This window comes from Simochromis diagramma, unplaced genomic scaffold (assembly GCF_900408965.1).
Source record: "Simochromis diagramma unplaced genomic scaffold, fSimDia1.1 OVJJ01000466.1, whole genome shotgun sequence".
NCBI classification, from domain to species: domain Eukaryota; kingdom Metazoa; phylum Chordata; class Actinopteri; order Cichliformes; family Cichlidae; genus Simochromis; species Simochromis diagramma.
The window spans coordinates 156,858-167,802 of NW_024387287.1; the positions used below are offsets into that span (position 1 = coordinate 156,858).

The following is a 10,945-nucleotide window of genomic DNA, read 5'->3' on the forward strand; positions in this document are numbered from 1 at the left end:
TGGTCTCGTCTCTGTGGTGTTTTCGACCTTGGGGTACCAGCCTGTGAGTCTTACACATTAATTCTTGGGTCACAGAGAAAGAGAAAAACAACTAGTAAATGGGCCTTATTGAGTAACAGTTTCATGTATGATATCACTATAAAACAATATCCTGTAAATGCTACCATGGTATCAAAATATCACAACAACTCTGATTCTACTGAAAAAAAAGGTCTTATTTATTAGTCATTGGCTATGATAGCTATTTTATCTGTTTTATCAGTTTCTGCTAATACGATAATATGTTTAAGTATAATTTCACTACAGTTAACTAGCTTGTAATGCTACTGACACCAGTGCAGTTTATGGAGGTTGTAACCTGAAGCTTTGGAGACATCTCTCGTCACTTCATATTCAGTAAAAACAGTCTGAGTTACGGATGACCTCCAGTCGGTGTTTTCTCAACTATGCAGAAACAGTTTCACAACCTCAGACTTGGTTTTTATTCTGTGTGAAAAACATGATCTTGAATTGTAGCAGAAAAGGGAAGGTGAAGGGAAAAAACAGGATAAAAACAGTGGGATTTTTTTCTTGTCAGCTTGCATATTAAACTAAAACCAAAGAGTGTTTGTTGTCAGCGTATAAGGTGTGTTTAATTCTCACTTGTATTTATGTGTGTAATTCATTTTAAACCTTTGTCAGTTTAAATATTCTACAGCCGAATTTAAAAACAGCTGTTTCTTTTAAACAAATAAAAAAGGACCGTTTGTCTGTTACTGTGTTGCACTGTTTATGTAAAAACTACTGAAATAAAAGTGTTTATATCTGGATAAACTTAACAGTGTGTACAGAGAATTGTGGGTAAATGTAGCGTCTGTTAGATCAGTGATCTGCCACAGTCACAGAGTCATGTTCTCTACATGTGTGTGTCCATGATCAAACAGAGGACACGAGGAACAGAAGCAGCTCCATGTAACAAACATGTCTCCACATGAGATAGAGAACATGACCCTGTGACTGTGGCACATCACTGTTTTCATGGATGCACCGCTACATTAAACACTTAGCCGCTGGCTTTTCACACAAACACACGTGTTTTCATGTTTTAGGGAGGACTTCTAATTAAGCTGATGCTTTTTCTTACCACTTATTCTGCAAACTGAAGCCTAAACCTGACACACACACAGCAGCTGCAGCTGTATGATACGACTTTCACCTGGTAGAACAAACACTCACTGACTTCTTAAAGGAAGCAGCTGTCACATATTGTAAAAACAACCATGTAGTCACTTCTAAAGCTTTAGTTGTCCCCATGATGGACAGCACCTCCACCCCCTGCAGGAGGCTGTGGAGGCCCTGAGAGCTCCTTCATCCCCACAGTCACACTGTGACACAGAATCAAATGGACACTCTGAAGATCATGAGTGGGTTTGTTTTCTGTCTTTTTCCACAGAAAGCAGTGAGGAACAAGTCTGAGCCGTTTGTGCTCGTTCAGCCGTGACTTAGCAGCTAAAGCAGGGGTGTCCAACATACGGCCAGCGGCCCACGTCAGGCCCTGATACACGTTCATATGTCAGTTATTATTAATGATTAATGTGGAGCTGAATCTTCAGCCCTGCTGGTCTCCATGCAGACAGGGGTGGGACCATGCAGCCAATCACATGCAAAGACAGACTGGGTCATACCATTATGTCAAAGCAGGACAGCAAGTGTAATGGTACAGTCCACAGGAGACGGCAGCAGGTTTAAATACACGAGTGTCAGGAAAATGTAAAATGAGCAGCTTGTGAATAATAATTGAATCTTAGATAAAAGTTGATACAAAGTGTGTTTGAATAGCAGCGATGCAGAAATGTGAGCATGTAGCACAGAGTCACGGCTCAGAGTCTCAATGAGTCTCACAGGCTGAATGTGTGTTTTGCTCCTTATGATCATTATAAATTACATTTATAATCTATCATTCTTAATGCATTATTGTGGGTCTACCTTACAATATAAAGCGCCTTGAGGCGACTGTTGTTGTGATTTGGTGCTGTATAAATAAAATGAATTGAAATTGAACTGTTTGATCTGCTGCTCACCACAAACAAGCACAAGCAGACATTTATAGTTTCCTCCTTATGAACATTCAAACTACACAAAGTTCAGTAATAGTTTCATCAATAAACTATTAAAGACGAAACCTTTCTGTTTTTCACTTCCTGCTATAGAAATCTTCAGGTTTTTTACGACTACAGTTAAAGCTGGACAGAGTGGATGATGAGCTATACCAAAGACTATCTTTCAGCTTCTCTTCAGCATTATTCTCTGGTCTTAATCTTTTCATATGCCGAGAAACTTCTTTTCTGGATATCATACCCTTACAGTATATGCAGTACTCGTATGTCTCAGCGCTGCTGCTGCTCTTTTTTGAGATCCTTTTCACTTTAAGACAACCTGATCCTGTGGTTTTAACAGCAGAGTTGTGCTTGAAGTTACCAAGGTTACCAAGGTTTCGTAACCTTTCAAGATGAACTTTTCTGTCCTTTGATGATTTGGGTAACTGAAGCACCTGGGCGGCTTCAGCATTTTCATTTTCATGCGTCTCCAGATGACGTGCAAATTTTGTTTGAGGTTTTCCACACACAAAACAAAAATTGACTGTGCTTTTGATTAATTTTGTTGACTTGGTTGGAGATTCATTTGGGCTCATATCCACAGTACTCTTTTCGCTACATGCATCTTTTGTTTTCTGCTGGCATGACTCCGAGCTGTCTGGTTCTTGGTCGGGATGAAGATCATCAGTAGTTTCAAGATCATTCAAAATGTGCTCAAAGTTGTTCTTAACATCCATGGTCTGTTCTTTTTCAGCAAAAGTAACGCATAAAATCAGGCATGCTAGCAGCATGGGAGTTTTTTGATGGTCCAGGTAACTCAATAGACAACTCTGTTCCTGAGCTTTCTGAATCTGATGCAGAATTTGGGATGTATTCTTCACCAGATGAGACATCACCCTGTTCGTAAATACAGCATAGATTAAATAACAGAAATAAACATGGGAAGGATAAATGCTAAATTGTTCACGTCACAGAGCTCGGGACGTAAACCAAAGTCTCTAGATGTCTTAAAAGTACTAAGAAATACCTCCTGATTTAAAGAAGAAAATGTGCAGCAGATATGTATTTTGTGCAAGTATTTTGATTCTGCTTGATCAATCGATTCAGTACTTTTTTGATATTTGTCCCATTTCTAATATCCAATTTATATTTTTTGAACAATGACATTAACAAAAAAAACAAACACAAAACAAAAACACTAAGACACCAGCCCTAACCTGGTCCCAGAGCCCCTCCCACAATGACCCCCACAGATCAAAATTTGTAAAACCTTTGAGACTAGATTGTAAAAAAAACAAAGCAATTTCATACAAATGATTATAATGAAATCTAAGTAATATTTTTACAATGTGTTTATTTATTTCTGGCCTCTCTCACATAACTTCTACACTCTATTCAGTCCAAAATCTCTCTGCTTTCAATTCTCTGAGACAACACTTACAAAACTGATTATCCTTATAATTTTGTGATGAAAGAAAAAGGAAGAGCAAGCAACATGTGGCAATCTTCACGAACTGCATCTACGTCAAGTTTAACTATATTATAATGAAGCCTGCGTATATTCAACCTGGGAGAAACACCTACACACCGTCTCCATCATCATCATCATCATCTCAACTCCCTTCAGCTGCTCACTCCGGCGCAGCCAATCCGGAGCTCCCTTGCACCTACGCCTCCATTCGGCATCCGGACATTTAAGCTCTTTCACCCATAGCTCGGCCTCTCAGCGTTTTCGCATCCCTCCACCACCCCTGCACCCCCATGCTTGCCACCTGCCTCCATACCACCACCAGTGTCCAGACCCCGGGGGAAGACCTCCTTCAATCAGCAATGCTTTTATCAACAGTTTTCCCGCCGGGGTCTGACCGCCAAATATTTAATGTTCAATAAAGCATGTCTAATTCTTTCTCCGTATCTGAGTCTTTCCAGGTTGAATTTCACTGTACACTTACGTCGGACATATCCCAGTCTTCTGAAGATGTCTGGAGGCAGATCTTATGCCACACACAACGGCATTCTACAAAAACAAAGAAACCACAGCATTAGACAACAACCGATGATTCATTAAGTTATAATTTAAAAAGTAGTGATCCCACACATCACAAATTATATTCACTAAGACCACTAAATATAAACAAGCATAAAGTGAATTTAAAACCAAGTGTGTGGGACCTCCCTGCTGCTGCGGAGTCGGGGCGGTCTGCCTCTCCCCACTGCAGGGAAAAGGGAAACACCACCTGGGTCTGGGTGCAGTTCCCCCCTCCAGGGGCGGGGGCACCTAGACCCGGTTCGTAGAGTACGCTTGGGGAGTGTGATCGTGTGTACAGCGTCTCTTTATGTCTGTCTCCACGTTGGTTGAGTGTGGAGTAAGTGTATATGAGAGCATGAGGGGGGGAATGGATGTTTGTGTCTGTGTGTGCCTGTATGTCTGTGTCTATATGTCAGGTTGGGTATCAGACGCCACCTCTCTGGGGACATCTTAGGCCCTCCAAGGTTTGGAGGCCTATCTCCCCCCACCACCACTTCCCCTGCCAGTGGCGGACCCCCTCAGACATCGGTGCGTTGGTGGTTCTTTGTGTCTGGGGGTGGGCGTCCGGGTACACACCGGCTCACTCCTTGGCGGCCGCTTATTGGGGCTCGCTCGGGCCACTTCGGAGGTGGGGTGCAGTTTACTTCATACATGTTGATACTCTCTTAAATATAATTAAACATTTGTGCATTTTGCTTTATCTTTATATAACAGATCAAATCAGGAACTGTGGTTTTTGCATTGTAACATCACAAATAAGCTAAATCAGCATTGTCAGTACGCATGCATGCACGGCGCGCCCGGGTCAGAGTACACCACTACCCACGATGTTAAGGCTGAATTATACTTCTCCGTCAGATATAGGCTTGGTTCTTTTAATACATCCATGGATATAGGCCTACGGGGAAGTGCTGTGCCAGGGTTGCCAGACGTCAGTGGCCAAACCCCGCACGAGCGTCTCCGGGCACCACAGAGGCTGATGGCTCCGGATATGAGGCTTTGAAAGTGAAAGTTTATTTGCAGCTGTCGATTCATTGTACCAACCTTCTCTCAGCTCTAAGGGATCTGGAATTGTCATCTGACAACTGTCAGTCTCGATCTCGAGCAGAGACTTATATCCAAGGTAGCATAGCCTCCCGCTCCTGCTGTTTTGTTAAAACTATAGGGGCTTTTTGTAGTGAAAACGCCCAAGCGAGGGCCACGAATTCTTTCTTTCTCTTCCCAGCAGCACTGTATCCCCGTTTCGTACCAAATCCTTTTAAAACATTGATTTTAGGACGCTCAAAATATTCAATATCGCTATCACACGCGGCAGTGTTTACTGTTTACGATGCACGCTGGGTAGTCGTGACCCTTGACCCGGACCGGCATGCCTTGCGCGCGGTGAGATGCTTATTTAGCTTATATGACCTTGATGTTGAAAGAGTGAAACAAAGATTTAAAGTTGTAAAGTTCAACAGTCTAATCAACAAAGAGTAAGAGGGCAATATACATTATTACAGTATGCTCTCTGTTCTCTGCCACACTAAGCAGACAAACTCAAATGCATGATATGTGATAGTATCTGCCATTACACTGTGTATCATTGCAATGGTTTGAATTGATAAAACTTTGAAGTGATTTTTTTTATTCTTTACATATGAAAATGTAGACCTGACTCATGGTAACTTATGGTATAGTGAAAAAATGCATTAATTAACACAAGATAAATAATACACTTACGCTTGCATCTTAGACCGTGCCATCTGATAGCTGTCAAAGGTGAATGGCATATCCCGCATTTGTCAAGTTTCACCGATTCAAATACCAGCCTATGAATTGTACACTGGAAAAAATTAAAAACATGAAATGAAACATAAAACATTGTTACCCAAATATTTTATGATCTTTACAAACCACACTATTTACCAAACTACACATTGATACAATCTTTAGTAAACAGATGAATCCATGCTAACCTCATGCTCAGAGTTGTCTGCTGTAGGTCTAGATGACTGACACTCTGCTCTTAATTCTCTGTCTGTAGAAGAGAACACAAGACATGGAGGCATAGTGCTTTGCAAGACCCCAGGGTTTAACATGTAGTGCTTACTCAAGCAGGGACTCACCTGTGAATGAGTCTGTAGAGATCACATGGTGCTCCACGTCATGAGCAATAGGCTCTGCAACACACTGTTGACCAGAAGGGATGCTTGCGATCTTTAGCTGGGTATGAAAAGTAGAACAAATATTGTAAACATCTGGCAGCTACAGTGGAAATGTATTTAATCCACTACAAGTGGTCTTTTCTAACCAGTGTCCCCTCAACCCGTGTGTTTTTCTGAGTATGCCAAACACTGGAGATGAAACAGTGAAAGACTCAGTTTGAGCTCAGATGTCAGGACAGTGTTCTCACATACCTTGAGTTTGTCTGTGTCAGACACACACACACATAGTTAAGCATTTTCTGTGTCACCTTCAGTTAAATACAGTTCTAACTCTCACCCTAACTGCAAGGAAACAGAGTGATTAACCCTTACCTAGTTAAGTGAAGCCAAAGTAAGACAATACTAAGAAGCTAAAGTGACTGTGAGTAAAAGGTGCATGTATATGTCTGACACAGAAAAACCCAAGGTTTTCAAGGACACTGGCCATCAGCCTCATAATGACATCTGAGCTCAAACTGATGCTTTCACTGTTTCACCTCCAGTGTGTGGCCACTCAGTAAAACACACTTGTTAAGGGGACACAAAACAGATAAGCTTGCAATCATCACTTGGGAAAGTCATACAAATTCAAGATTTAGATTGAATACCACCAAGAGGACATTTAAATATTGTGACTAGGGCTGAAACAACTAATCGATTAATCGACAACTAATCGATTATTGAAATAATCGTTAGTTGCAGCCCTAATTGTGACATCTAGATATGTAGGTTTTAAACAACAATTCATAGGGGGAAGATTTTTTTTAAATGAGCCACCTTTTTCCGCCAGGGCCATTCTTTCCCACCATAGTCATAAGTAATTTCACTTCCTGCCGCAATTTCCTTCAGTGCAAAAAGGCAGAGATGTGGCTTCCCTTCTGCTTCAATCAACTTCATTCTGCAATTTGGTGTCCTGTGTTCATCGTTTACTAGTCGCCCAAATGACCCATCTTCAAGTGCTCCATCAATACTGCAAATTTGGAAACATACATTAAACAAACATTTATAGTGACACGCCTATGAACTATACTATAATTTTTAAGCACCAACACAAACACAACATCCAATACAAGTTTAGTTGTTAAATGCATAGTTGATAAGTTAAAGAGGGTCCATCAGTCAAGGACGCGTTGCTTTCTGACTGAGATAAGTGTTTGCGCTTCTACTTGTGCTTAGAGCTTAAACGTGGTTTTGTTGTCCTGTCGCGCTGACCTAGTAGGTGTGGCTGTTACTCTTCTCTTCCTCCTCTTGCCCACTACCTGCTCTGTGCTGCTGCTTGCGCGTGGCCGCTGATTAGACCTTGTGCAATCTACAGCTAAGCGCAGCCTGGTGCGCACTGCTCCGCCAGGTGAGTTGAATTAGAGCAATCAAGGGCGGGCGTGCCTAGTAGACCTTAAAATGCATGCAGCAGTCATTTGACCTGAGTGTGACATACTGAGAGGACAGCAAACCAAGCACAATCCACGGTCCACTGTGAGGAAGACTTTGAGTTAGACAGGCTATCGGTAAGCTCGGACTCATATTTGCTGCTTATGTTTGGGAACTATGGAAGCTCAATTGTGGAAATGTATTTATGCTTTGGGAAATAGTTACTGCATTTAAGTTTAAAAAATTATATTGATATTAAAATAAATGTTTAAGTTTGAATAAACTGTTTATGTAGATAGTGTTTCCCACACTTGTGTTAATTAATACTAAAAGTAATTACCCCAAATCCTTGGTTAAATCTTAAAACTAGTGTAAATATGTTTGGTTTAATTTAAGGAAAATAATTCTTTGTGAAAGAAAATCCTTGGTTAAAGTCTTTATTAAAATATTTGTAAACTCTAAAATGTATACTTTAAAAGTAATTGTTACAGAAAGTGTAAAAAGTGCAAGGTAGACCAGTTTATTTCATCTTTGTTGTTTGAAATTACTCACCTCTGATTTAAAAACTAATGAATGTAAAACTAAAACTAGGATAAATGATAGTTTAGACAAAAGAGGCTTTACTGAAGTGTATATTTTTGTTATTTCATTTGTCTTCTGTATAATGCATTTAATTTATCTGAATGATTAATGAAATGTTCTTTTTTGTGTTGAAAGGTTTTTCACCTATCCATCAAGCCATCCATCTACCTACCTCACAGACAGAGAACACTTGACATGTACTATTTTGGCATTGTACATATTATACAGTAGTTTTGGACACAGTATAACAGTGCACGAGTCTCCGTGTCCACATGTGCCAAATGCGCACAGACACAGGGCCGCTCATTCAGCCCTGGCCATTTGAATTTTCTCTTATTATTTTCTCTATCTCTATATTTTAAATCTTCACAGCAGCGTGAGCACACTGTCTTAGCTGTAAAATGTAGGCTTATATTATTACCCCTCTAACCCCGTACATTACGCCCGTGAGTGTGTATTAGAGAAGGCACACACAGGCTGAATACGGGGACTAACGGGCCCTCAGCATATGTGGGAGTCCCGTCAGTCCCCAGTACTGCGAGTTCCCGGGGACCACAGGGTCACCGGGAAATGACGGAGCCTCAGTAAGAATGAGATCCTGCTTTTCCACGGGTCCGTCACTCCCCCTTCTATAGATTCTGGGGACTGACGGGGCCGGGTACCAGAGGTAAGGACTCGTTAAAGAGCAATATGAGATGTTTGCTTCAGAAATCCTGACCTTGCAATAGAAATGTAAACATTCAGTCATTTTGAATTTACCACAAAGTCTTCTGCTTCCATATGAATTCAAACATGAAGACTGAACATGCGCTGGGGTACAGGTTACGTCTGTGTTCAGCTTCAGTTGCATCAATAAGCTCCCCTCTATACTCGACCACGAAGTCTCCTTGTTTGAAATTGGCTAAAGTGAAGATGCCACGACCTGAAGACACAGGCGTGGCAGCACTGCAAATATCAATTCATTAAATATGTATATCTGTAAATTGCAAGTATGCAATGTTGTGCTTTTTTCAATTCTACATATATAATAAAGAAAACATGGCCAAGTGCAGAAAACCTAAATAGCCAGGCTCGCTAATAACTAAATTATTAAAATACCTTTAATTTTAATTTATATTGATGTTTGTACAGGTCACCACTGTGATGCGTAACCCCTCAGTCTAGCCTGCAGTGTGTCAAAGTCACTCACCTTTAACTGAATTAATAAATTTGATTTCTAACATTGAATTCTTGTCTCTTCTTGCAAGGATGTGATTAATGGCATCCTGAAGGGGAGTGGTTCTCCGTGACATGATTTCCTGAGGAAATCAAGATAAAAATGTAAACATCAAAACTTCAAGCCTTTATGCTTACAAGGGCATTAGTAAAGCTGAATGAGAAGCACCCCCCATGTTAGCGTATTATTAGTTTAAGGTTATTTTAGTTTGGTGATGAGTGCTGGAGGGATTCTGATTAACAGATAAATGGATGGGGGCGAGGCTGTATTTGTGCAGATTAACTTGACTGTGTGTTGATTAAGTCAAGGCTGATGTCTGAGTTGTTTTAACAGAAAGCATGCACTTGCAGATATTAAAGATACTTAAATGTCCTAATTTAACTAAAGCCTAACTCTGACTTAGCCTAAACCTGTCTGTCAAACTAAGCTTTAGATCTCTCAGGAATCATGTGCTTCATCAACACAACTATAAGAGCAAAACAAATGTTTTTTGTTTGTTTTTTTTACAATATTTTATAAACAAATGTGTGCAGAGTGACATCAATACTGTCTCAATTTAATTTCATAAATCTAAGAGTTTATTTGTATTTGCCTTCCAATGTTTCCTTGGTATTTGGGCAAAGATCATCTAATAGCAGTAGCAGCCATTTTACATTAAACAAGTGATCTTGTCGTGAAAAAGGCCTTCTTTCAAACTCAGTGAAACATCACACAGTTGTGTAATTTCTTACCTTGAAACAAGTGATGAGATTAGGCCAGGGTAAAAATAACCATCCCGGTGCTTGGGACAGTCCGGGAATCGGTGAAACATGGTGGAAAATCGCTGTTGCTTTCGTATAAATGAAGCGGACATACCTGCGTGGCCGCGATCTAATCCTGTTTACATAAAGTAAACCTGCTCCCGAGCAGGGCGTGTGTGTGTGTGTATAGACCCTCTGTTACAGGAGGACATTTTGCTGTCCTCATAAAATCGACCTTTTAAAATGGTTTTCTGGGCAGGTTTTAATACCTAAAAGTGTTTTCTCAAAAGTCTTTGTAAACCAAAAACTTGACATATGTTGTATATTTGTGTCGCCCACTGCCCCCTGTCGGTTGGAGTTGTCCCTGCATGCCGCACACACAAGCGCGGGACATTAACACACAGGCCGAAATTGGAAGCTGCGCATGCGCATTTTAACATTACCCATTTAGACCGACTGATTGGGCGCTTCTTATTCATCCATCAATTTTGGCAGAGTTTTGACACGCTTTGGAGAAAAGGTAAGAAGGTAATTATAAAACTTTTTAAAGACGGGCGTTCTGACAGACACAGTGCTTCAGAGTAGGCACAGCCGTGGTGAGGCGGCAGGTGAGGGAACGACGACGAGGTACGGTGGAAAGCATACGGCGGAGAGCGCACCGCGGGGACCGGACCACGACGAGGTGAGGACGGCGGACCGGCCGGAGCACGCGGAATGTTCAGGGAGGTCACAGCAACACGCGGGGCGGG

The 10,945-nt window shown here is 41.1% G+C and overlaps 1 protein-coding gene and 1 long non-coding RNA gene across 2 annotated transcripts in view; one reads left to right on the forward strand and one right to left on the reverse strand.

Annotated features, from left to right (window-relative positions):
• Positions 1–281: 281 nt before the first annotated feature.
• Positions 282–10,945, forward strand: part of LOC120716265 — a 10,820-nt gene continuing 156 nt past the window's right edge. Inside the window, exons 1-2 of the long non-coding RNA XR_005691857.1 lie at positions 282–434; positions 2,471–2,475. This is a non-coding gene — a long non-coding RNA (uncharacterized LOC120716265). The remainder of the gene's footprint in view (positions 435–2,470; positions 2,476–10,945) is intronic.
• LOC120716264 lies at positions 1,998–10,181 on the reverse strand. Its single transcript, XM_040003726.1, has 8 exons — positions 9,430–10,181; positions 9,000–9,162; positions 7,068–7,260; positions 6,213–6,309; positions 6,063–6,124; positions 5,827–5,929; positions 4,028–4,092; positions 1,998–2,972 (listed from the first exon to the last, which is right to left on the reverse strand). The coding sequence occupies exons 1-8, from the start codon at positions 9,530–9,532 to the stop codon at positions 2,826–2,828; spliced, it is 933 nt and encodes a 310-aa protein (XP_039859660.1). The 5' UTR covers positions 9,533–10,181; the 3' UTR covers positions 1,998–2,825.